General features: G+C 41.4%; 1 protein-coding gene across 2 annotated transcripts in view; it reads left to right on the forward strand.

Annotated features, from left to right (window-relative positions):
- The window catches only part of TTBK2 (tau tubulin kinase 2), a 207524-nt gene that overhangs the window by 118913 nt on the left and 60612 nt on the right, over positions 1-27999 (forward strand). For both annotated transcript variants that reach the window (XM_077818805.1, XM_077818806.1), the window contains 3 exons: positions 22325-22390; positions 24053-24145; positions 25189-25314. In XM_077818805.1, the coding sequence (XP_077674931.1) occupies positions 22325-22390; positions 24053-24145; positions 25189-25314 (285 nt within the window). The remainder of the gene's footprint in view (positions 1-22324; positions 22391-24052; positions 24146-25188; positions 25315-27999) is intronic.

Consider the following 27999-nt stretch of genomic DNA (forward strand, 5'->3'; position numbering starts at 1 on the left):
ATTTGCACTAATCAATCACTTGTGTCTTTAGGTTAAATAGCAAGTAGTTCTTGTTGCACCTACAAAATGACTACTAATAAAACTGAGTTGCATTTTCTTTAAGCAGAATATCCTGTGTGTTGACATAGTCTCTTCACTGCCATGTAGTGATTCTTATTCTGATCTTCACTAGATTTTTGTATAGGTTTTCTTAAATATATTTCACAAATAATCTGGAGATAGTAAAAAAAAATTCTCCAAAAATTTAGAGTTGTATTATTTTTTAAAATCTAATAAAATATGATAATAAAAGTCAACATATGTTATGGCGTGGTGGTTGCTGCTCCATAGACATCCACGATATAATCATGCCATAATGTCCAGATATTGCATTCTGATTTTTTTTATCTGTGTGTTAAAATGTTGAGCTGTGATGATGCAAGTTCATAATGCAAACATTGTCAACTCAAGTCAGGAAGTCAGGTCCTCAATATTTCATTCCTCCATTTGATAACAAAGTTGGTTCTTCAAGGCTAAGTACTGCTGTATTCTAGTGAGTTTAAAGGTTTTTCTCTGCTATTGATAAGTGTTTTGTTTTGTAACTACTGGAAGTTCTTTGAACATATACATGTAAAACAAGAGCTAACTACTCAGTTAAAATAGAAAATCTGGGCCAGAAGCAGTGTCTTATTTAAAAGTTGTTTTCTAGGAATGTAACTAGTAAATTACATCTCTCTTTCAAAGTTGTTCTGGAAGAAAACTTCCTTCTTGGCTTTTGTGATTTCCTATTTTACTGCCAATAATTAAGACTAAGATTTAGCCATGGGTATTTTTAGTAAAAGTCATGGACAGGTCAGGGGCAATAAAAAAAAATTCACGGCCCTGATCTGTCCATGACACGTAGAAAGAATGAACCCAATTGTGGCAGTACCACTTCATCACATATGTAGAAAAAAGTAGGATATCTGTCTCATTCAGTGCCATAAATTCCATCATGTGGAACCATATTAACTTCCAGCTGGTTCATCAATAGTATTAGCGAAACCTTTAGGTCCAAAGCACAGATTTTTGCCTCTTGAGCTAAAAGAGTGATAGTAGTAGAACATAAGAACGGCCATACTGGGTCAGACCAAAAGTCCATCTAGCCCAGTATCCTGTCTTCTGACAGTGGCCCATGCCAGGTGCCCCAGAGAAAATGAACAGAAAAGGTAATCATCAAGTGATCCATCTCCTGTCTCCCATTCCCAGCTTCTGGCTAACAGAGGCTAGGGACACCATCCCTGCCCATCCTGGCTAATAGCCACTGATGGACCTATACTCCATCAATGTATCTAGTTGTTTTTTGGAAGGCTGTCATCTTCTTTGTGGACAATCACTAAAAGGAGATAAGGCATGAATTTTGCCAGTGATTTCACAGTATTTGCTGATAGCAGAGGAAGGATGAGACTCGGGAATCCTGAGTTTATATTCTATGGGGGGAGTGAATTCTAGTGGTAATAGATCTTCTACACTTACCCTCTACTTTCCTTCCCCCCAGACCTGATCTTTTCGGCCCCAGCCTCTCCAGCCTATCCTTGTGACAGTTCAAGACAGTATCCTTGTCTCCCCTCCTAAATTCCTTGCCGAGGCCTAGCTCCTAATCCTTGGCATTCCAGTGAGGCTATCTTCTCTGTCTCCTCCTCTTTGCCTGAGTACCAACAGAGGGAATATTGAAAATGCAGGAGAGACAATCTCCTTTTTCTCAGTTCCTGTGCTCGGTACAACAGTGGCCTATGGCTGCCCAGAGGAGAAATTGCAGGAAAGGCCTGCTCAGCCCCGTAGCTCTAGGATGGAACATACTTAGTACAGATATAATCCTTGAAGAGATTAGCCACCAAACTCAAACAACTTTCTATTGGGTATATGTGAACTGAGATTTTCAGAATCTCATGCTTGTCCAAATTTGGGCAAATTATCGTGGAGACAGCAAAAGGCTCTGACACCATGGTGGCACCCCCTTCTTGAAAAATGTTAAGACCGTGCCCCAAAGCATGGAGGCACTAGAGTTTCTTAATAAAATGTTGTAATAATTTTTTAACATGAGTAAATTGACATAATTTCTTTTCACTTCGTTCTGAAAAATGTTTGAACTAGTTTAGCTGAAGTTAATAAATATATCAGTCAGCCTGAAGTAGACATCTGGCATGGGAAGTGTCTGCCCAAACAATTAAAGTTTGGCAAAGTTATAAGGAATTGAAACAAGGGGAGGTGGGAAGTAATGGGAGGTGTCGGGCAACCCTACCGTTGGTGTCTCTACCTGCACTGCCTATAATACATTGTAAATGAAGCTCTGAAGGTGGCAGCCAGGCAGAAAACCATTTCACAGCAAGCTCTACAGCAGTTAAGGGCAGGAAATTTTGGGCCAAGCTCAGGAAAACCTCCATTAGAAAGTGTTTATGTTGCAAAATGGAAATGGAGATTCATTCAGTCCAAAGGAATTGATTAGCTATCTTTTCCAGTAACAACTTACTATTGTTTAATGTTATTGAGGTAGCTCCCAAAGGCCCTAGTCATTGTGTTAGGTACCTTACAAAGAATGAAGACACAGTCACCTCCCTGATGTGAGTTTGGTTCCCCCTTCTGTTTCTATCTGTAAAAAGACAATGTCCTAAATGTCAACTTCTGCAGTTGCACTTGACATGTTCCAAATCCAGTTATTTGGAAATGATTCCCCTAACCATCCTATTAATTTAATCACAGAGTCTTAAGGGGAGATCATAGATTCTTTTTGTGCAAATTTTGCAGCAGCTTTGGACATTCTCTAGTTTATTGCAGTTTGGTTTTTTATATCATCTTCCTCTACCTTCCTGAAATGGTTGTAGAATTAAGTTAAAAGCAGCTGCAGCTTCTGTAACAAATTAAATTACTCTCTGTAGTAAGGAGATGTAATTAAGGGAAAAATTGCTCCCATGATATTTTAGAAACCTGCCTTACCACAGAAAGCATGAAACCTCTATTTAATACTGACTAAGTGGTGTAGCATGAGCGTAAAATTTAAATGTTTCTATCTTTATGTAGTTTGTTTTTTTAATACTGATTTGATCTTCATCCATCGGAGAATGTATTTCTCCTGTTAAAATCGGTGATCTACATTGAACTGAATGAGCCCATGTTTTAATCTTTTATATTATGGTTTAAAATGAGATAAAATAAAGACAAAGGATAATGTGATTGTTGTATTCCCTTCTGCTCCCTAGCATAAGTAATGAGCATGACATAAATCATACTAAGAGTACACTTACCGTGGTTCAGTTTGCCTTGAAAATATAGTAAAGAGCAATATGATACAAGACTGAGATGATCATATTTGTCATGGAAAATATATGATTTCAGTCAAGAGAATGGATTTTTGCAAAGAAAAATGTCAGAATAAATGGATGATTCTATACTTTAGCAATAAAAGTAAAATAAAAAGCAAAAACTCAGTTTCTTATTGGAAGATGTTAGGATGCAGGATTTTGGCAATTCTACAAGTTTACCCCTTCCCAGCATTTGTAAGCTGCACCTTTTAAAAATAATCTTGTCTCTCTGCACCACACTCCTCATCTGCATCCTGGCATCCATGTTGCTGTCCTTCAAATTCCATCTGCCGTCCACCAAATTCCTCCCCATCAGCCTTCCTTTCTGACTTAAACTCCTGGCTCTCTCTTTTCCTCTCCTCATAGTCTCCCTCACTGATCCTTGGTGACTTCATTTCCATGTTGGTGACCCATCTGACCTCTTTGCCACATATTTCCTTACCCTCTCCCCTTCATTAGACCTACAGCCTGGGTTCAGCGCTTCCACTGATGAAAAGGACCACTGTTCACTTGATTTGGTCTTCACTGAGCACTGCGCTGTCTCTCTGATCCCCTCTCTGACTAATGCCTGTTCTCTTTCAGCATCACTCATCAGCCCCCCCACTTGTGACCTGCCAATTGGTCTTTCCATGACTTCCAGTCCATAAGCATTGATGACTTCTTGTCTGCTCTCAGCCCTCTCTTCCCTGCCCTCTTTTCCCTTTCTTCCTTTGATGTTGTTGTGAATTCTTTCTCTGGTTCAGTGTCCTCCAGCCTTGATACTGTTGCCCCTCTATCCCATCGCAAGGTCACCCTGCCAACCCCCAGCCCTGGCTTACTCCCAGTATCCACTCCCTCTGCTCCTCTAGAGCATCTCTGGTGGAAATCATATGAGCAGGATGGTGTCCTCCACTGTAGATTTGTTTTATCCTTCGGTTCTGTCATCTTCCTAACTAAACAACTCTACTTTTCCAACTTCATTGAATCCCACACCCTCAAGCCCAGCTGCCTTTTCACCACCTTTGACTCATTCCTCAAATCTTGTCGACTTCTCCCAAGAACAAAATATGAGGGAACCTTTCCCTTTCCCCTCCTATAACTCTCTCCTCCTTCGCCCCTGTCAGAGCTCTTCTTTGCGTGTATTGCTTTTGGACATATGTAGGGTGGCCACATGGAGCTTGGTACATACTTTTGCTGTTCATTACACCTTGGTGCAAGACTTTGTGATGGATGCCTCATTCGATGTGGCTGTCCTTCATTCAGCGGTTCTGTCATCTTTCTCACACCCTCCTTCTAATTAGATACTGCTTGTTAATCACCCTCAGTGGAATACAATAGGGACCACCACTCGAAGAAGAAGAGGAGATTATTTACCTGTTATTGGAGGTTCTTTGAGATGTGTGCTTCCTATCTGTATTCCAGTCCCACCCTCCTTGCCCTCTGCTGTAGATCTGTTTGATTTGCAGTGGAGAAGGAACTGAGCCTCTGGGCAGTCCACCCCACCCATTATCACCTCAGACGAAACCAGGAGGCTGAGGAAGCGTTCATGCATGGATCAATGGACACTACTACTTTCAAATTCTCTGGCTCTGGACACATGGCACATGGGTATACCCTCAGTGAAATATAGATAAGGACCACACATCTTGAAGGATTTCCAGTTACAGGTACGTAACTTCCTCATTTCTCATCTGCTCTCTTCTTGTAACCCCTCCACTTGCCCCAGTGGACCCCATCCCAGCCCATATCTTTATCTCCATAGCGCCTGCTCTCATTACTTTTCTCTTAAGTCTATGTCTACACTACAGAGTTACGTCGACTTAAGTTACGTTGACGGTCATAAACCTCTGTAATTATATTGCTTGTGCATGTTCACACAATGTTGCTTGTGACAGTGGAGCGCGTCCACAGTTGGTGCTCTAACACCGACAGAGACAGCAGCTCAGAACCTGTACTCCTTCCTCACCTTCCTTGACTTTTCAGCCACCTTTGACACAGTTGACCACATTCTTCTTCTTGTAATCTAGTCTTCCCTTGACTTCCATGACTTTGTCCTCTCCTGGTTCTCCTCCAACCTCTCTAATTGCTCATTTAGAATGTTCTTCAGAAGATCCTCCTCATTCCCTCCACTCCAGATTTCGGTGGGGGTTCTATAGGGCTCTGTCCTTGGTGCCTTTCTGTTCTCCCTCTGCACTTTATCTCTTGGTAATCTCATCAGCGAACGCAAATTCAGCTACCATTTCTATGCTGATGGCTCACAGATCTACCTCTCTCCTACAGTCTTGTCTCCTTCTGTCCAAATTAAAATCTCAGTCTCTCTCTCTGACATCTCCTCACAGATGTCTAGCCATCAACTCAAGCTCCACATGGCTAAAACGCAGCTCTTAATCACCAACCGAAAGTCCTTCTTATATCCCTTAACCCATTTGGTTAGTAGATAGTTGTGCCTTAAATGTAGCGACGCAGGTCACCCATTCCGATTTAAAATCACACATAAGGGAGCTTAGATGGAGGAAGGAGGATTCTGTCATAGAGATCACCCCATGTCATCCTATTGAGTGAACGAGCTTTACACCCTGTGGAAAAGACTCTGCGGTTCCGCTCCCACATCTGGCCAATCCCTGTAACTCCACATTTTCATCCTGCCTTCCCACCCAGGCTAGTTGTGGCAGTGGGGTTCCATTGAAGCCAAGCTACCAAGGACTCCCCTTGGGTGCAGTTGCTTCCAGGATTCTGGGATTTTGAGCTGGGGGAAGCTCTGTGGACAAGATAATACAGCTCAAGCTTTTATTATCTTTTCTGATTATTCTTCATTGGATCAAGGTGGGGAGACTATATGCATCCTCAGCTTCCGCCAACCCGGTCTCCACCATCTTCCCCAGCACAAACCATGGACCATATTGCAAGGCCTCCTTGGGTCCAAGGGACATAGGTGATAGTCCTGCCGAGGCAGATGAACATATCAGTAAATACCTTTTAGGATTCTCCCATATTCTATGTTCAAGGATTTTGGTGCTTTCTGTCATCACAGCTTTCCCACTAGACTTTAATTCCATCAAATATATGTTTTTAAACATAGCTTTATTACTGCATTCTTTGAATCCATTCCATACCTTTCTGAACTCAGGGAGTTATGGTACTAAAATTTCCTGTTGTTTTCTGTCCTCCCCTATCTATAAGAAACAGGACTCTACCTCTGACTTCCCCACTGAAGAAGTAATTTCTCTTATAACTGGATTCTTTACTTTCTGGATCATACTGCTATCCTCTTTGTAAGGAAGGAACCTTTCCAAAACACCATGTGTGGCTTTATCTGTTACCCACCAGATATCCATATATGAGTCCCTGTGAGTACAATGCTTTGTGGTTTTATTTTTCTTGAGAGTTGGTCCAGAAACCAATCATTCTGGTATCATCCATTCCTAGAACTCTGTAGCAGATACCCAATATAATTATTCATACTCTTATCAACGAGTAATAGTCAACTAGTCAGAAACACAATTAGCTAGATTCGGGGTGAATTGGTTTAAACCAAAGTGATTTTAATCACAGAATTATGTCAGCAAAGCAGGAAAGCACACACTATATCTATACACATTTATTTAAGCACTTATGTAACTTAACATACATTTATTCAGTCGTAATAGTTATATTTTTATTACATTTAAAAATGGTGAGTGATGCATCTTTTATTTACTAGACGAATACTTTTTAATTATGATTTTTATCAAGCTGTGTTTGGATGGGGATTGGAATTCAATTCAGTGCACAAAAACAGCATTTTAAAATTGTTTTTATTAGTTAAATAAAAGTATCTTAAAGGTGCTTGATCCATAAGGGGGAAAAAGTTAATTTATCAAAATAGGTTTTGTGTTTTGTGTTTAAAACTAATTTATTAAACAAAGGAAATAATTCTAGGTAATGAATTTAACTGATTTTCTGGTCACCATTTCCTTCAGGATTTTAGAATTAGCAGATCTCATCCTCTCACACATTGTTTTTATTCACAGATTGGAAGAGGAAAACAAGCTTTTCTGCTTTTTCAGCTCCCAATCTGTTTCTCAACTTCGTGAGAACTAGTCATTGAACTGAAGTAGCTGAATAAACTCAAAAGAAGAAAATATTCTCTTTGCACCTGCAGAAGAGGAAACTGCTGTCAAAAGTTGTTTTAGCACTTCAGCAAACTTTGGTGTCAGGTGCTTAGCCAGTGATTTCCACTAGTTCAGTAGTTTGACTTTCTTTAATACTTCAACAAACATGTACTATTTGAATTTTTTTAACTTATTAATAGATCAGAGTAAGTTTAGGCCTTAATATTGGTGTTATAATTTCAAATAGGTTCATTTTTAAAAGGAAAAATTTATTAAAACTATCCAAATATTTTTATTTTTTATTTTAAATCATTGATTTTTATGCAGTGTGGTGGATACCACTTGCTATACTAAGCACCATTTGGTTATAAATTATGAGACCGAATTCTGTTCTTGGATGTGCTTACAGGGGAGCTTCTGCTGAAGCTAATAGTGCATGCATGTGTATCTGAAGGTAGAATTTGGCTTGTATGATAAATGTCTCATTCACAGTCTGCATAGCAGAACTATGATTTTATGAATAGATGAGATGCAAGAACTGTAAAGACTCCTTTACATTATTACATCATTAGAGTTAGTTAATATAAGCAATGAAAGAAACAAAAGAATATAATTCCAGATCAGAAATCAAATCTTTTATTTAACTTTGTTATGCCCCAGTCACCATACTATCCATATATATTATGGTTGTAAACTTTACTGCACACAGAAGACACCATAAACAGTCCCTTTCGGTACCAGCCCAACCAAAACTAATAAATAGTCCAGTGATGGATAACTAACCAATAAATGTTAGATCAGAATATTTCATACTCTGTGTTTTAAAAATCAATAAACTTGGGCTCTTGAATACTGTCAGTGGGAGGGAGTTCATCAGGTAGGGACTTCCTGCAAAAACATCCTATCTCCAGACAAAAGAAGCACACATCTAGGTACTGTCAGCAGAAATGTGTCTGGTGATTTCTGCCATCACAGTGGTCCATTAGGAGAGTAGCAGTCTAAAAGTATATCTTTATAAATGAATATAAAATATATTTGGTTTTATATATTTCATTCATATTATCACTACTCAGTTATGCATGTCATCCAGTGCTACTTCCTGAAACATGCTTAAGGTTTACTTAAATACAGAAACATTTCCATGCATTTTTCCTGTGGTATGTATTCACAAATCTTTCTCAGTTCCAGTCTAACGTAAATGTGTGACTACTCCCTGTTCATACTATATTTGGGGCACATTTTAAATCAGTTGCCATTTTAATGCCTTTACATTCAGGGAAAGGAGGGGTTGAGGTATTTAATACATTTAAATGCATTCATGTGCAACAGAGGGAATATTTTTTCGTTATCTCAGTACATATTTATTAGTTGGCCAGTCCTATGCAACTGGTAGCCCAGCATGAAAAGTGATGAATGGATTTGAGGAATCCTCCTTATTTTTTGAATTAGAATCTATTTATTATCACTTTTGCTGACATCTAAATGCATCACCATAATACGGAGGTTTAACATACAGGAACTTCTTTCTGCAAAGTAATTCTGAAAATAGTAAGAGATGTATCAATAAAGCTTTTCTGTAGTTTGACATTTGCAGGGCTTGTTGTGCTTTTCATTATATTCTTGGGATGTTTTATGTGGATAATCTTTTACAGGACTATTGAGCAAACAGTTGTCAGCCCATTTAGTTATCTTCCTCTCCAATGTGATTTGCTATTAGGAAACATGATATTTCACCTTTGGATTAGATTATCCCGAATGACCTCCATTCCATTTACAGCAGGCAAGAGCCAATATGAATGATTTTGGAGGCTACAAAAAGAGGACTCACAGGAGGATTTCTTAGTGGATAAACACTGACATTTGATGGAATCCAAGAAATCACTTCTGTAATTATTAACTCTCTCTTCCCTTCTACATATTCCCTCATCCACAACTTTCCTTTCCACCACATGTCTATTTTTTCGTACAGTGCAAAACAATCCCAGGGATTAGCCCCCGGGAGTTAGCAGACACCAGTTCCTCACATAAACTGCTGATGCAGAATGCAATGATACGTAGTCATCTGCAGGGCCAGTGAATTAATGACATATCCATTTGTCATCCTGATAATTAGTTAGGCTTTCCAGACTCACTAACTCAGAGGTCTAGCTTCTTGTTTCCTCTTTGGATCATTCATTCCATCTGATTCAGACTTTCGGTACGAAGTCTGACATGACACTGAAATAGTTGAGTTTACCCATACTTGAAAATGGGAACGTATTGCCACATGCTCAGAAATCTTCACATACTTGTCTGTTTAAAAATCTAATACAAATTTTTTTGTCCTTATTCTTCACGATCCTCAAAACTTTCAATCATACCTCTCTCATCTCTGCTTATGACGTTTTAATTTGAGTAATAGATTCTTCTCCCACATTGTATCTAACATAGCCTTTGTGTGCCTATTGCCCCAACTCTTCAGATCAACCTCTTTCTTCTTCTTATGACATCTAATCATTTATCATAAAACAATGAAATCCTATTTTCCTAATCAGTTTCCTGTTTCATTCCTCAAAACATTTTTCACTGCAACCCTTCTTATTCTGCTCTCTATTAAATGAACAAATCTTCCTGTAATCTTGTTTTTGTGTATTTGTGTGTATATTCAGTAATTTATTACAAAGTGTGATTTTGTTAAAAAGAAAAAAGACACCATTCAAAAATAAATGTGATAACATTGAAGAGAAGAGTTCTTGTCTTCCATTGGACTCTCTGAATGTAACTTTAAATTTAACATATTCCTAGTGAGCAGGAAAAAGTAAAAGTTTTATAAAATTATGGAGAGGGTTGTTGGCTTGAATAGAAATGTTTTGCAACTCTCTTGTTACTCAGCCTAAAATTTATGTCTAAGAGTATGTCTACACTATGAAATTAGGTTGATTTTATAGAAGTCGATTTTTTAGAAGCTGTTTTATACAGTCGATTGCGTGCGTCCCCACTAAGCGCAGTAAGTTGGCAGAGTGCGTCCACAGTACCGTGGCTAGCGTCGACTTTCATAGCGGTGCACTGTGGGTAGCTATCCCACAGTTCCTGCAGTCTCCGCTGCCCATTGGAATTCTGGGTTGAGCTCCCAATGCCTGATGGGGAAAAAACATTGTCGTGGGTGGTTTTGGGTACATGTCGTCAGTTGCCCTTCCCTCCCTCCGTGAAAGCAACGGCAGATAATCGTTTCGCATCTTTTTTCCTGGGTTAACCGCACAGACGCCATAGCACTGCAAGCGAGAGCCTGCTCAGCTCACCATCACCGCTGCTGTTGCGGGCAAGTCTATTGTGTGGACTGCTGTGATCCAAGTAGCCAATGCAATCATTGACGTTCTATTATCAAGGGTAGTGACTCTGGGAAATGTGCGGGCCTTTTTAGATTTTAGGTGCATCATATTCCTGTTCTTTGTCGCTGGTGAAGAAGTCTTGCAGCCGTACATTCCACATGTAACAGCTCCAGGGCTCTTGCTCTTTTGCCTTGGTCACACAGCAGGAGCTCCTGGGTGCCTTCGCATCAATGGTGAACGGCTCCACTGCTTCCGCTGCAACTCTGCTATCCTGATCTGCTGCAACTCTGCAGCAGACGGTGCAGTAGGACTGCTAGCTGTCCTCATCAATGGCGTTTTGCTCGCTCCACTGCTTCCGCTGCAATTCTGCTATCCTGATCTCCTGTGAGCTGCAGGTGTCTGCTTCAGGCTGCTCTCCCAGCCGGCAGCACCACGCAGTCGCACCTACCCCTTGCTCCCATTGCTCATGAAGCCTGGACAGTAATAAGGAGCAGTTCAACTATAGGCTGAGCAAGTGCAGAATGGTGGTAGAATGTGCCGTGCCTTTGGACATTTAAAAGCTCACTGGCGCTGTTGGTCAGACCTCAGCGCAACCAACATTCCCATTGTTATTGCTGCTTGCTGTGTGCTCCATAGTATCTGTGAGAGTAAGGGGGAGATGTTTATGGCGGGATGGGAGGTTGAGGCAAATCACCTGGCGTCCGATTTTGAGCAGCCAGACACCGATTAGAAGAGCACAGCAAGGTGTGCTGCGCATCACCGAGACTTTGAAAACCAGTTTCATGACTGGCCAGGCTACGGTGTGACAGTTGTGTGTGTTTCTCCTTGCTGCAAACCCGCCCCCTTTGTTGATTTTAATTCCCTGTAAGCCAACCACCTTCCCCCCTTTGAAATAAAGTAACTATTGTTTTGAAACCATGCATTCTTTCTTTATTAATTTTTTAAAAATTGAGATAACGGACAAGGTAGCTACGGGTGATTTTGGGTACATGTCGTCAGTGACCATTCCCTCCCTTCCTCTGTGAAAGCAACGGCAAACAATCATTTCTCTCCCTATTTCCTGGATTGCCTGCGCATATGCCATAGGACTGCAAGCGGGAGCCCACTCCAATCACCACTGCAGTTGTGAGCATTGTAAACACCTTGCATTTGCCCTTGGAGATTTTGGCATATGTATTGGCATTACGTCTTTTGGAACGGAGTTCTGATAGCATGGATTTGTCTCCCCATACAGCGATCAGATCCAGTTCCTCCCATTTGGTCCATGCTGGAGCTCTTTTGTGATTCTGGGACTGCATTGTCACTTGTGCTGATGATCTCGCCACGCTGGCCAAACAGGAAATGAAATTCAAAAGCTCCCAGGGCTCTTCCTGTGTACCTGACTAGTGCATCTGAGTTGAAAGTGCTGTCCAGAGTGGTCACAATGGAGCTCTCTGGGATAGCTCCTGGAGGCCAATACCGTTGAATCGCATCCACATTACTCCAAATTCGACCCAGCAATGTCGATTTAAGTGCTAATCCCCTTGTCAGGGAGGAGTACAAAAATCGATTTTAAGAGCCCTTTAAGTCGACAAAAATGGCTTCGTCATGTGGACGGGTGCAAGGTTGAATTGACCTAACGCTGCTAAATTCGACCTAAACTCATAGTGTAGACCAGAGCTAACGCTCAGTGTCTGAAATAGCAGTAAAAGGAAGTGCATCCCTTGTGCTCACCCTTGGGACTCAATATGCTTATATATTATTAGGTTATTAAATCAATGGAGACAATTTTTCATTTATTCCAAGGCCTCTGTTTACGTTTCAAATTTAAACAGTTTTGGTTGCAGTCTACTGATTATTGTAATATATCTCTACAATGTTCTGCCTCATCTGGTTAATTTTCAGTTTAAAAGAAAAAAGGTTAAAACTCTTTACAATAAAGAGCAGCTAAAGAATCCTATTTTGAACCCTGTTTTGCATGTTACAGATTAGAGTTGCTCTTGGACAGAAGATTTTATGGTAAAATGGAGCAAGTTAAAAAATCTTCAGCCCTGTTTCATAGTTATTAGAGTATGTTCATTGGGAGATGGGCAATTTTTAATAATCTCCTGGATTTTTGTGTACAAGTTGATCTAGTTCTGAAGAGAAAAGTGTCTCCATAGCTTACTGAGTTTATAGAATATTGGTAAGGACTGTTAGCTTTTGAGTAATGAATCAATCTGATACATAGGACTTAACTCAGAGATCAACATACGTTGTATTTTTGTAGGGCTGTGAAAGAGGGAGGAGATGAAGGGAAGAGATGTTCTTAGATGTAATAGCTCTATTACTGGAATGCACTGAATCATCTGTACTTATACCTACAGCCGAGGACAGGCGTATGAATTGCTTATCTGGTTATATTTTATATTTTCCATTTCTATTTAATTTGGTTAACCTTGCTTTTTTTCCTAAATGGACTGGAAGTCCTGCACCAGTGTATTAGGACAAATCATATCACTTTCAGTAGTTTTTATTTAGAATGCACATGTAAATATTATGCTATACAGAAGAGTTAGGTAGTATCACCATTTTCAACTTCACACTGTGTATGCAATATACCTGTTTGTGCCATATCATGTATAGCTTGTGCTCAATTTAAGAATTATATATTTTTAAAAATAAGGCAACATCCCTGCAGATCCTTGAAAAAGTATCCCCCCTGTTAACATGTGGTTTATTATGGCATTTATATAGTATGGTTTTGGTCTTGTTTAATTTATTTCTATATATGAACATATACAAAGATCTAATAGAACATTATTGTAATGGAGCGCTGTCAATTTGTTTGAACACCAAACGCTATTATATGTTAAAGAGAATTTAAATACTTGAAGAATGATTTCTTCATTAAAGGTTTGCTTCAGTTGAGGATCCAGTATGTAATCTATTTTAAAAATTATATAAAGTGTATGTGTACACATGTAACTTTGTGGTAATTAAATCCATGAGAAAGATACCTGTATTTCAGCAACTATGTAATAAACTGTTTGTATTCTGCATCTTTTGAGCTTCTCACATGCCCTCTAATCACTCTGCTTCTGGAGTAGTGAAGCCATCCCCTGCCTGTTATTCAAGGCAGATTGTCATATCACAGCCAACTTCTTAAAGATCGCAAGTAAGAGTGTCTAGTAAGAAGTGTTAAATTTGAGTCAGTGAGTAAATGAACCTTTTTGATGTTTGAGGCTAAAATGGATTTTAATTTTTTGCTTGTTCTCAGGGCAGTGACGTGGGAGCAGAGTTATGATTGTTTGGCTGAACTTAACTGAATATTTCCATACTTTCCAGTGTTTGGAAACTTTTAACTTAAGTGTAACTTTAATTTTGGATCTCTGGCCTTTGAGGGTTCTTTTTAAAAACAAACATTTTTGTAATGTGTCGTCCAAGTAGGTTTGTGGTACTTTAACTACCAGATTTTTGACTGGGAATGTTATAAAATCTTTACAGGTGTGCACAGCTGGAACTCCTGCTTTTAGAACAACTTGGAAATATAGCATCATGTTTTGGAGGAATACTGACTCTAAGCATTGAGATGTTCAGATAAAATATCTAACAATGCCTGAATTTCACCTCTCAAACAATTGCAAATCCATTTAAATCCAGAGGAAACAAATTATCTAATAAATTTCTTATGGGCAGTCACTTGCAGAAGGCAAAATCCACTCTTGACTCTCTACTGATGCAACAGGGAATTGAAGATCCCCACAATAACAAAATTCTCAGCTCTGACACCTGCTTTCTTAGAATCTGTCAGCAAGTGCTGTAAATACTGATCCTTATGAAAAGGCTCATGAGACGACATCTGTGAACATAAATGTTTCGATCTTTTTAATCACTATGGAAGCAATTAAACATCTGTTCACATGGGCTTTGTGAACATGTTCTTCTACTCAGGTGTTTGCATAAGAAACCAAATAAATGCCATTTACCTTTGTTCAGTGCTCACAGGGGATTTGAACTTTTGGAGTATCTCCAGCAAACGGACTTTTATCATCAATTTTCAACATATGTGCATCTGCATATACTACCCTAGAAATATACTAAGAAAAGCGAAAAGTGCCTGTATAGACCATGCACAGAAATGTGTTGATGCAACTTCAGACAGAACATTAAAACCACAGAGGTTTAGCCGAACTTTAAAAACTTAGAAATGGACTTGAGGAGATAAATGGGAAATAAGAGTAATTAGAGGGCTGTTCCAGTTAAATATTCTTATGAATAGTGACTTTACAAATATTGTGTTCAGTGTTAGAGCAAATAGAACTTAACACCAGTGACAAAGAAAGAGCTTTCTGCCCGCAACAGTCCCAGCAATTCCACACATTTATGCCTCATAGCCAAGATCTATTGAGAAAGAGTGGACAGAGGTTATAAAAGATGGCCTACTACTCTTTCTTCCTCCACAGAACCTGCTTCATCCAGGCAGACTGTTCCTCAAAGCATTCATTTTGACTTTTGGTTAAGAGCAGCCTGTCATTTCCCTGGGTACCATTGTTCTCTTCCCCTATTTTTGCCAACCACTTATCGCATTTCCTAAGTGCTTGGTCTTGCATCACCACAGATCGGTGGGTCCTAAGTAAGGTAGAACTGGGTTACATCCTCCAAGTTACTTCTATTCCCCCTTCCGATCCTCTACCCCATCTCTCTTTAAGGACCACTCTCATGAGAGTGTGATACTTCAGGAGTTCCAGTCTCTCCTCCTTGTGGGGGCCATAGAGGAAGTTCCCATGCCTTTCCGAGGGAAAGGATTCTATTCCAAATAATACCTAATGCCAAAGGCAAAGGGATCTCAGGCATCTTTTAGATCTAAAGCAACTGAACAAGTCTCTGAAGAAAACAAAATTTCAGATGGTTACTCTTGCTTCTGTTATCCCTTCCTTAGAAACTGGGGACCGGTACTCTGCTCAGGACTTAAAGGATGCTTGCTTTCAATTGGCAATTCATTGCAGCCACAGAAAATTCCTCAGGTTCATGGTCAACAATTCACACTACCAATTTGCATTTCTCCCCTCTGACCTTGCAGTAGCCCCTTTCATGTTTACAAAATGCATGGCAGGAGTGGTTGCTTTTCTGTGCAGGTTGGGAATCCACATGTTCTCTAACCTGGATGACTGGGTATTGAGGGACCAGTCCAGATGTCAAATGCTCTCCAACATAGATACTATCCAGTCAGCCTTTCACACATTAGGGCTCCTAATTAATACAGAAGAATCTATTCTGACGCCAGTTCAGAGAATAGAGTTGTGACAGTGCTAGACTCCACACAGGCCAGGGCATTCCTGCCGCAAATGAGGTTCAGTGAACTGCAGATCATTGCTCTAGTTCTAAAGGCACATCCTCTCACTATGGTTTGAAAGTGCTTCAGACTTCTAGTGCATATGGCGGCATGCACCTACGTGGTCCAGCACACTAAACTGCACTTCAGAGTGCTGCAGGGTTGGCTAACCTCAGTATACTCTCCAGCTGACCATCACATGGATGGGGTAGTTCAGGTAACAGCTCAAGTCTTGTCCTCCCTGGGCTGGTGGACAGACCCATTGAATGTTTACACGAGTTCCCTTTGTGCCTCCTCAGCAGATACTCACCTTAGTCATGGATGCATCTGATATAAGTTGAGGAGCTCACTTAGGTCCCCATCAGACTCAGGGGCTTTGGTCGTCCCAGGACCTTGGTGTCCATATAACAAAGAACTTCAGGCCATTTATTTGGCTTGTATGTCATTCCTCCTGCATGTGAGGGCGCAGAGTTTGTTTGTACTCACAGGCAACACAACAGCCATGTTTTATGTAAACAGACAGGGAGGACCCCAGTTAACGAAGTTATGCATACAGCCCATCTTGCTTTGGAACTTTTGCATAGCCAGATCCATCAACCTGAAAGCAGCCTACCTTCCAGAGGTTCAAAACACCCTGGCAGATCACCTGAGCAGATTGTCTGCAGGCCACCATGAATGATCCCGTCATCCGGATGTGTCCATCACCATTTTCCAATTGTGGAGTATTCCCGAGGGGACCTGTTCTCAATGAAAGAAAACAAGAAATATTTTTTTTTTTTGTGTTCCTTGGCGGGTCACAGCCCAGGGTCAGTGCCAGATGCTTTCCTCCTGAATTTTCCAAAAGGCCTGCTGTATGCTTTCCCTCAAGTTCTGTTTCTGCCCAAGGTCTTGTACAAGATCAAACAAGATGGGGATTACATCATACTAATAGCCCCAGCATGGGCCTTGCAAACATTGGCTTTCATTGCTTAGCAGGAAAAACTGCAGAGAATGCATTGCTCAAATGGGCCATACACTCCTCTTTCACTTTGCTTCTTGTGCCAATTTAAGTTTCTGGTCTTAATCTTTAAAGCCTTAATTGGGTTGAAGCCCAGCTACATTCAAAATCACCCCCTCCATTCATGAAATACTTAGAGAGTCGCTCCCTTGGGAGAATGTAACTGACAATGCCCAGTGTAAAGTTCTCAAAAGTTAGGAGTAAATTATTGTTCATCAAAAGAGTTTGACTGTAGTAGTTTATGGGACCAAATCAGACTGAGCTCAAGTGTGACAGTTTTCACAGAAAGATGAAGGACTCATCTCTTTGCAAAAGCTTTGTTACAATAACCGAAGGCAAGAAATTACAACAGCAGCAGCAATATAAAACAAAAACACAGTAAGTAAAGCTGCTAAACCTGGGTGAGATGAAGAGCAGAGCCCATTATCAAATATGCTAGGAATATCTCTGAGAAATTTTTATTGTAAATGATACTTGTATATTATGGTGATAGATGCTCTAGAATTACAATCTAGATAGATACAAGCTGCAAAGTCCCAAGTGAAGAAGCAGCCATGCATTGATGAGGTCTCATAAAAGTCTCTCCTCTTATGGAAAGAGACACAGATGTAATCCATTTTAATGAAGATTTTCAGTGGAATTCACGGATATACCCAAATGTATGCATTCCCTTCTGTAATTACAAATGCACTCCAGAGAATTATTCATGTCAAAGAAGCTATAAACCCAGATGGTTCTCTTAATAGCTCTTGTAGGTCACCTTCTTTAATGGCTCCAGATAGACAGCCTTTCAAGCTTTCACTCTCAATGGGGGAAATTAGGTTGTTTTCAGAAAGCTCAGCTGCTGCTGAGGGAGATTTCTTAGAGATTGAATCTGGTAGATAAAATTGTGGATCCTGCTTCTGGGAACCCAATCCTTTCTGGCACCCTGTAAGCATTCTGAAGTATTGTCTATGCCTTAATTTGGTAGTACCAGTTTTAAAAAAAATTAACTAGTCATTTTATCGTGGCTGCATAATAATCTATGTCCTTTACAGAAGGAGAATCCTGAGTTGCTGGTAGATGAGCCAATATTGAACACATCCATTTTGGGGATCTATAAACAAAAAAGCTTCACAGTTAGTGGTAGAGGGGGTTTTGTTTGAAAGCTCCAGTGAAGTGGATAGTTTGAGAACTTATCTTTTATTACATGAAGCTTTTTGTTATGCATCAAGAATTCTGATACAGCAGTTTCAGAAGCTTAATAAAAGCCCAGAGGGCAGTAAATCCCATTTTGAACTGGCCCAGCTAACTACCTCCAAAACCATCAATAGTTTTGTGAGTGATGCAACTTAGAGTATAATTAAAATAGGTGTTTTAACGTTAAGCAGCTGGCATAGTGAGAAGTTACCTGTTTATATGACCTGATAGAAAAGACTTTTGTCCTGGTGTAGATCTTAGATAGAACAGCCCAATGGATTCAATAGTCGGTGGAGAAGATTGCACTTCAAAATTTGCATCAAAACTCTAAAGGAACTGTTTTGTGTTCAGTCTCCTTGCCCGAAGTCAAACAAATGGGAAATGATTTGGTGTGTGCTAGTTATCTCGTGGAAATCAAGGTCATTACTCTAAGAAGATGGGTCCCTGTCCATTCCAGTCACCATGTTTATTTCATTGTCTTCATGAAAAGAGAAATATTTCACTTGGTAAAAGTAAATATGTTCCTGACCTCATTTAGGCTATGTCTACACTACATCTTATGTTGACATAACTTACGTTGCTTAGGGGGGTGAATAAGTCACCCCCGAGCGACATAAGTTACACTAACAAATTTATTTGAGCATAAGCTTTCGTGAGCTACAGCTCGCTTTATCGGATGCATGCAATCAATGCATCATCTGATGAAGTGAGCTGTAGCTCATGAAAGCTTATGCTCAGATAAATTTGTTAGTCTCTAAGGTGCCACAAGTACTCCTTTTCTTTTTGCAAATACAGACTAACATGGCTGCTACTCTGAAATAAGTTACACTGACATAAGCGCCAGTGTGGACAGCGCTATGTCAGCAAGAGAGCTTGTCCCGCAGACGTGGGGGTTTGAGTAGTTAAACCAATGGGAGAGCTCTCTCCTGTCAGCTTAGAGCAGCTACATTAGAGAGCTTACAGCAGTGCAGCTGTGCTCTTAGGTTCTAACCAGAGTAGTGCATTGGATTTCACCTTCTGGGTTCCTGCGCTGTTGGGATTTATAGGTTGCATCTTTGCTCATACTAAGGACACTGATGTGTTGGCGTTTTAGGGCTATGATGTATAGCAACATCCTGCAAAAAACTGCTACCATTCAGTCTATTTACATTCTTGTGGAAATTTACCTAACTTATAGCAGTCTTAGAAACAGCTGTAAGATAAGAAGGTCTCTTGGATGACTGATTCAGGACTGATTAGGACTGCTGGGCTAAAAACCCATCTTTTTAAAATGGGAGCTGAGATTCTCTTGAAATCTTACAGAAAGACCCTACCTAAATTTACACTATAGCATGGAATTTCTGCAGCATGAAATTCTGTGGCCCTCCTACTCAGGGTAAAATCTAAGCCCAATGACATACCAGCTCTCAGAGAGTTCTAGCTGGGTGTTAGATGAAGAAGAGTATGCATAACATGCAACCACTGGCATATCTGTTATAAAGACTTGATAGAAGGGGCTAAATCCTGATACCTCCTGTATGTGGTAGCAAGGGACATATAAGACTCAAACATAAGTAAGCTGTACTCTGGACTTCAGCAATCCTGAGGACCCACTGGCCTGATAGAGGGGATCCATATCAACTATGTGGAGTTGCTTGGAGGAAACCTCGTGTATGATCATAATTCATGACAATTTGCACTTACATAGTGCCTTTGATCCAAGGATATGCAGGAACTGATCCCACAGTTCTTGTGCAGACAGAACACCCTTTGAAGTTAATGGGATTCAATAGGTCAATGCTGGGACTACAGGATTTGGACCCACAAAGATTAGCTATACTCCACCACTTTTGTGAGAGGTTGTTAAAGATTATTATTCCCATTTGACAGAAAAGTTAAACCAAAGCACAGAGAAGTAAAGTGATTTGCCCAAGGTGATGCAGGGAATCAATGGAAGAGTCAGGCTAATAGAACCCTCCGTAATCACTGGACCACGCTTCCTTTCCCGGGGAGAGGGATAGCTCAGTGGTTTGAGCTTTGGCCTGCTAAACCCAGGGTTGCGAGTTCAATCCTTGAGGGGGCCATTTAGGGATATGGGGCAAATATTGGGGATTGGTCCTGCTTTGAGCAGGGGGTTGGACTAGATGATCTCCTGAGGTCCCTTCCAACCCTGATATTCTATGATGATTCTAGGGGTTTTATACTTGTACCTTTGGTTAAACAGTTAAAGATTCATTATAAAAAACTATAAGATGGTTTACACTGTAAAGCTAATTAAGCTGAAATTTAAACTAAATTCTCTAGCAGACCTAATCACAAAATTACTTCCAAGTGTCATTTAAAGGCTGTTTGTGAGAGTGCAAAAAACCCAGTCTATTTACAGTACACTCAAAGACCCTGTCTACACTTAAAAATTTTTGCAAAAGATTTCCCACCTTTACTAACCCTGGTTCAGCTCCACTATTGCTTAGATGGGCCACTGGCTACTGTTGGCATTTTTTTAAAAAAACGCTGATATGGAATCCTACTTGAGAGCAGATCTAATCAATGTGATGTTAAAAACAATGACAGCAGTTGCTGGCCTGCCGATATGAGGGCTCCCAATGTTGCTCACATTGGTGGACATGAACGAATGATAGCCACGTTGGGTAATCTGAAAAAAAAAAATCTTTTCCTGATTACAATCATAATTTTATTTTGTGGTGGTCTCCAAATGCGTATGAATAGAAACTTTTCATCATATTATTTTTGAAAAATCTAAAAACTTGCATGGGCCCCCAGGCAAGTAGAGTTCACCCTCACTCCCTCTCAGATCAAGTGAGAACTGGTGTAGGTTATACAAGTCTCTTGCATTAATTTTTAGAGGAAACAAAAAGAAGAAATTACTTTTGAAAATCTTAAGTTCAGGAAAAAGGCAAAGACAGAAATAACATTTAGCAGTTCAGGCAGGGTTTTTTTTTGTGTCTATGTGAGGTGAGTTGAGTGGCTAAAATGAGTAGGATGTCTATTTCTGACAATGTAATATAATACTTATTTTATTTTGTACCATAAACATGAAGATTAAAATATTACAAAATAAATATTTAATTACACTGCTCCTATAATGTTTTATTGGGAGCAAGAGATTTCAGGAAGTCATTACTATTCTATAGGTATCTGTTCTGTGGCTCTAAAAGTTCAGTTTGATCTGTGAGAATGTGCTATCTTCTCAGCAGTGAGAAAGAAAGGCAGGTATTCACCAGCTAGAAGATGGAGAGAGAGATGCTGCCAGTTACAGTGCCAAGGGTGGCCACTTTAGGGCAACGGTTGCTTGGTTCTGCCAAGTTTAAAGGACCAGCATCAGAAAGGCACACTGGAAAAAGTTCCTATAAAAGTGTAGCCCTGTTCTGTGGAGAGTTAGTAGGGACCAGGAAGCTGCCAAAGAAGGTGCTTCTAGGGAAAGAGGTTGCTTTGGTATTGTGCTGACTGGCATTCTACAACATGGGATGCAGCAAATGCATTTCTTTCTTCAGCTATATTTTGCCTTTTGTTAGCCCAATGAGGTGCTCAGTACATGCTATTTATTTCTCAGCCCACAGCTTTGAGACTTTTATACGGGTTCTCCCTCTCTTGGAATTTCTCAAATCATTGACCTCTTGATCTGAAAAGTAATTGTGATGATAAAAATAATTTTAACAAATGCCTAATTGTCCCTAGCTGTTCTCTGATGTAAGATAGCTGAGACCTAGCAGTATCTTGAGATTTTTCAAAGATACTTGTACGCTTCTGTTCCTTTCATAGTTTAAACTTCAGACTTCTTGAGATTTAGAACCAAGACTCAGTGGTGAAAGATATTAGTAAACCCACCATGCATCTTTCCTAAGAGGCCTCTCTTTGAGGATTTGACACTCTTTAAAACAAAAGCTAACCTAGGTAGAGGATAGCTTTTCCCTGGAGCTAACCCATGTGTGGATATGCGGCACACCATCTTGTCATGTCCATTTGAGCCCCCATTGAATCTCTTGCAGTAATATTGTACCAGCAATGTGGGAAACCGAAAGCAGACAGAAGATCTAAATTACATTTGCCGTTGCTCCATTCTCTGTGCTGTAGTAGGTTTTACATGTTGTTGTGTGTTATCAGGTGGTTTATCTTCTTTGGTACTGAAAAATCTTTGATTTTTGTGTCTACTTCTCTGATAGCCACGAGCTGTTGCGGGTTTTCGAGGAACAGTACGCTATGCATCAGTCAATGCTCACAGAAACAGAGTGAGTATCTGTGCTTACATCCCACCTGTCTGAGTTTTCTAATAATTAAAAACACTGTCAATTGTGTATATAGTAAAAAGAAAAGGAGTACTTGTGGCACCTTAGAGACTAACCAATTTATTTGAGCATGAGCTTTCATGAGCTACAGCTCACTTCATCGGATGAAGTGAGCTGTAGCTCACGAAAGCTCATGCTCAAATAAATTGGTTAGTCTCTAAGGTGCCACAAGTACTCCTTTTCTTTTTGCGAATACAGACTAACACGGCTGTTACTCTGAAACCTGTGTATATAGTATAAATCTTGCTTCATTTTCTGTGTCCCTCTGTCATTATCATATAGAAAGATGTTAGACTGTGGGAAATATTTAGGAAAGAATAGGTCACTTTTACGTTACTGTAGATAACTGAATGTCTTATCTTCATAATGGTGTTCTGGTTGCAGAAATCGTAATAGTTTTAATTATTACCATCACTGTTTTAATAATACCACAGAAGAATGGAACAGGGAAGACGAAATTATCAGGTGATAACATAATATATTTACAGTATATTCCACTGATCATCATGATCTCAGCATATTAGAGAATTTTGGACAAACTACTATTGCCAGTGTGATGATATTTCACTTCACAGTAAAATGATGTACATCCCTGTAATCATATTTTAACATGCTTCCTCTTCTATTTTTTTCTGTGCTTTTTATTCTTCCATCTGAAGAGATGAAAAAGGAGAGAGTGTTTTCCTACTTGCAGTATTATAGGGGTCTGTTTTGCAATTTTTATTCTAATCAGTTTTATTGGGAATATACAATAGTTGAAGTCTCTAGAACAGGGGTGGGCAAACTTTTTGGCCCGAGGGCCACATCTGGGTATGGAAATTGTATGGCGGGCCATGAATGCTTATGAAATTGGGGTTGGGGTGCAGGAGGGGATGAGGGCTGTGGCTGGGGGTGTGGGCTCCAGGGTAGGTCCAGACATGAGGAGTTCAGGGTGCAGGAAGGGGCTCCGGGATGGGGCAGGGGCAGGGGTGGGGTGAGGACTCTGGGGTGGGACTGGGGATGAGGGTTTGGGGTGTAAGAGGGGGATGAGGGCTGGGGCAGGGAGTGAGGAGTGGGGGGTGTCTCAGGGGTGCAGGCTCCAGGCGGCGCTTACCTCAAGTGGTTCCCGGAAGCAGTGGCATGTCCCCCCTCCAGCTCCTATGCGGAAGTGTGGCCAGGCGGCTCTGCTGCGTGCTGCCCCATCCACAGGCACCGCCCCTGCAGCTCCCATTGGCTGCAGTTCCCGGCCAATGAGATCTGCAGGGACAGCTCTTGGGGTGGGGGCAGCATGCGGAGCGGAGGCCCCTGACTGCCCCTATGCATAGGAGCCAGAAGGGGGACATGCTGCTGCTTCTGGAAGCCACGTGGAGTGGCTCCCGACCCTGCTCCCCAGCTGCAGTGTGGAGTGGGGCAAGCCAAAAAATTTTGCAAAAAAATTGCAGGAGCTCAAGGTTCTAATTAAAACGGCTGGCGGGTCGGATGCAGCCTGCGGGCCGAAGTTTGCCCACTCCTGCTCTAGAGTAATACAGGATCCAGCAAAGCCCACTAGCTTTGATTGCATAGTAGTAAGGTAAAGTACAGCAGTTCTGAGGAGTAATAAAATTCCATCCCTCTTCTTTTTCACAGGAAATGGGAAGGCATGATGACCTCTGGTCCCTGTTTTACATGTTGGTAGAGTTTGTGGTCGGACAGCTGCCTTGGAGAAAAATAAAAGACAAGGTAAAATCTAGAAATAAGGATCTTAGATGGGCATTGCACATAAACACCTTCATGAAAAATCTTCTCAAGAATCATTGGTTCATAAAATTCTAATGTTACATTTTTGCAGCAGTTTCTAGTTATTTCCTCCCCCTCACGTCACAGTGCAAATGTCATGGCATAAAGTGTTGTGGAGTGTTACAAATAGTCTTAGTTTGCAAGGGAATTTAGACAGAGTTTACAGTTTTTACAGATTCATTATAGAGGGCAAATATAAATGTACATACATTAATTCATGGCCCTATTTTGAAACCAGTGCTTTTTGCCTTCACAAACCTTCTGTACAAAGTTTGACATTTCATCTTGGAAATAGACATTCAGTATTTGCTGTTAGACAAAGTTAGCCCAGTAGATCTGTGGTCATGCTGTTAGGCAGATGTCTTATGGGAGGTAAGCAAAGAAAAAGAAACCTCTGATGGCTTGTGTCCACTACTTGTGTCTCCCTATTTTGAATGTATAGCATAATCAAAAGCACTTTCTGATTAACTTAGCTATGTTGGTAGATGAAGATGGGCCATACAAAGGACTGCTCTTATTCTTCTGACTTTGGAAACCACAGACTAACTGATATTGGACTGAATAAAAATACTAAAAAAAGTCTACTCTGAGGAGTAATTGTGTATCAGAAGTGAACTGAAGTAGATGACGTAATAGAACTTTTTAATCCCTATCTATAATTCTAGTAGAGTTATAATGCCCAATTATAATCAGTGGTGTCAAACAGCAAGAAAACACAGAGAGAGAGAGAGAGAGAGAGAGAGAGAGAGAGAGAATTAGACTAGCATTTAAGTATTGAGTTGGAGGTTTTAAAGGACGTTTTACATTGGTGCTAAGGACAGTGGCAGGATCTCTGGTCCTGCTATAACCTAAAGGATTAATCTCCTTTTCAAACACCCTTCAACTCTGACCAAAAATATTGCACTTAATGCCTGTGATGTATGGTGTGAATATTCTGCAGTTGGGAATGGTGGTATGCTAATGCTTTTTGTGCTAACTGTTCCTAGGAGCAAGTGGGCTCCATAAAAGAGAGATATGACCACAGGCTCATGTTGAAACATCTCCCCCAAGAATTCAACATCTTTCTAGATCACATCTCCAATTTAGATTACTGTACGAAACCTGATTACCAGGTAAGGCTTTTTACTTTTTTGTATTTCTCATTTTTAAATAATCTTGTTTTGCCTTATTTTATCAAAATTATCCTTCCTTTGATCTGATCCTGTATCCATAACGATAATGATTATGGACTGTCCCACTGTAGAGCTATTTTAATGGCCATAAGGTACTTTTGTGAAGTTTGGTAGTTTGATGCTAAGATAGTTTGAAGGCTACAGTGTTGATCTGCTGGATGACCTGCAATGGGCCACTGTATCAGTAATCTAGCTTTTGTGAAGGTGTGGTAGAGCTTGTGCTGTGTTGAGAGCCATATTTTATCTACAACTGTGATGTGAGGGGTTCCCTGCAAACAGAGGTATGCAAACCATTTGTAATCTCTTTTGGCCAATTCTAGGTGGTGTGACAGTGTCGGGCCGGATGGCTACAGGAGAGTAATAGAAGGCAGATATATTAGCCCCAGGTTAAGTAGGTCCCTTTTCCCTCAGTAAGGTAACAGGGAAGGTTCCAGAACAATCAGGAACCTTCTGGAGACAATTAAGACAGACAGGCTGATTAGAACACCTGCAGCCAATCAAGAAGCTGCTAGAATCAATTAAGGCAGGCTAATCAGGGCACCTGGGTTTAAAAAGGAGCTCACTTCAGTTTGTGGTGCGCGTGTAAGGAGCTGGGAGCAAGAGGTGCTAGGAGCTGAGAGTGAGAATGCATACTGTTGGAGGACTGAGGAGTACAAGCATTATCAGACACCAGGAGGAAGGTCCTATGGTGAGGATAAAGAAGGTGTTGGGAGGAGGCCATGGGGAAGTAGCCCAGGGAGTTGTAGCTGTCGCACAGCTGTTTCAGAAGGCACTCTAGATAGTTGCATTCCACAGGGCCCTGGGCTGGAACCTGGAGTAGAGGGCGGGCCCAGGTTCCCCCCAAACCTCCCAACTCCTGGTCAGACACAGGAGGAGTCGACCTGGACTGTGGGTTCAGAAAAACGGCCAAGCTGAGGGCTGTCATGAAGCTCCAAGGCGAGCAAATCCGCCAATAAGCGCAAGACCCACCAAGGTAGAGGAGGAACTTTGTCACAGTGGGCTTTGAACTCCTCCTGGATGCAGTGCAGGTGTTCAGATACATTGGATGCTGCAAGTATGTGGGAGACTTGTGGCATGGACAGGTGGAGGAAACTGTAGTTGGTGTAGAAAGGACGCTGGTGGGTTGATCTGTGGTTGGAGTTATTGTACACTAATTTGGCAAGAGAGAGAAACGAAACCCAGTCATTCTGGTGGTAACTGATAAAGCAACAGAAGTATTGCTCAAGAATTTGGTTCACTCATTCCATCTGTCCATCAATCTTGGAGTGATAAGATGAGGAGACATGTAGATCCACATTCAGGAGTGTCATGGGGTGCACCACTCACTGCTGGACTGGCGCCTCCTTCTGGTACTCTGGGGATTAGCTTGAGGCCAACGCACCCGTCCGCTATTTGCACACCATCACTTTGTCCACCTGCAGCTCCTCTTGCAGCCTCAGGAACCATAATGTCTTCTTCATGGCTCAGCCCTCTGGCTGTGTTATTATCCATGTTCCCCCCTTCTGGGGAAGATTAACCCCTCAGTAGTCATAGGCAGTACTCTTGCTCACTTCCTCTGTGCTACTTGCCCAGTGACTGGTAGGGGAACCCGGACCCGCCCTCTTCTCCAGGTCCCAGACCAGAGACTCTCAGCTCAGCAGCCTTGGCCTTCTCTCTCTGCCCTCACTGCTCTATCCTGGGGCTTCTTCCTACCACTGGTTGCCCTTTTCTTCCTGGACCTAGGAGTTCCCAAAGCCTCCTCCCTCTTCCTGGGGAGTGACTGCAGTCCCAGCTCACTCCTCCCTTTCTCCTAGGAGTGTCTGCCTTTTCCCAGCCACCTCTTCTCCTTTCAGCCCCTTGGCTTTATAGGCCCTGCCTATTCCTGTCCAGCTGAGCCTCCTTAATCAGGCGCCTAATGGGTTAATTGGCCCATCTGGCCTGCATTAAAACTTGCAGGGTGTGTGTGTGTATTAGTCACCCCATCACAAGGAGCTTGAACAACTCTTGCCAGAAATACGAAATTAATTGTGATCCTCAATAAGATGCAATGTTAGATAGTTGACCATGGAATTGGAAGACATAGTTAAAAAACAGTTGGGATATATGACGGAGTGAACCCCTGCATCCACACCCTACACACTATTTTAATAATCTTTGTACAAAATATCCCTTGTGAGGTATCATTTGAAAAATAATAACCCACTAGGATTGCTAGGTGTCCGGTTTTTTTACCAGAACGCCTGGTCAAAAAGGGACCCTGGCGGCACGGGTCAGGCTGTTAAAAATCCGGTCATCAGCGCAATGGAGCTAAGGCAAGCTCCCTGCTTGCTGTGGCTTGGTGCGGCTCCAGGAAGCAGTGGCATGTCCCTCCTCTGGCTCCTATGCATAGGGACAGCCAGGGGGCTCCGCACGCTGCTCCTGCCCCAAACTTCAGCTCTGCAGCTCCCATTGGCCAGGAACCATGGTCAATGGGAGCTGTGGGAGCGGCGCCTGCAGGTGGGACAGCACGCAAAGCTGCCTGGCTGCTCCTCTGCATAGGAGCCGGAGGGGGGACATGCCACTGCTCTGGGAGCTGCTTGAGCTAAGCTCTGCTCAGAATCTGCACCCCTGACCCCCTCCTGAGCCCCAACCCCCTACCCCAGCCTT

This window comes from Eretmochelys imbricata, chromosome 6 (genome assembly GCF_965152235.1).
Source record: "Eretmochelys imbricata isolate rEreImb1 chromosome 6, rEreImb1.hap1, whole genome shotgun sequence".
Lineage (NCBI taxonomy): Eukaryota > Metazoa > Chordata > Testudines > Cheloniidae > Eretmochelys > Eretmochelys imbricata.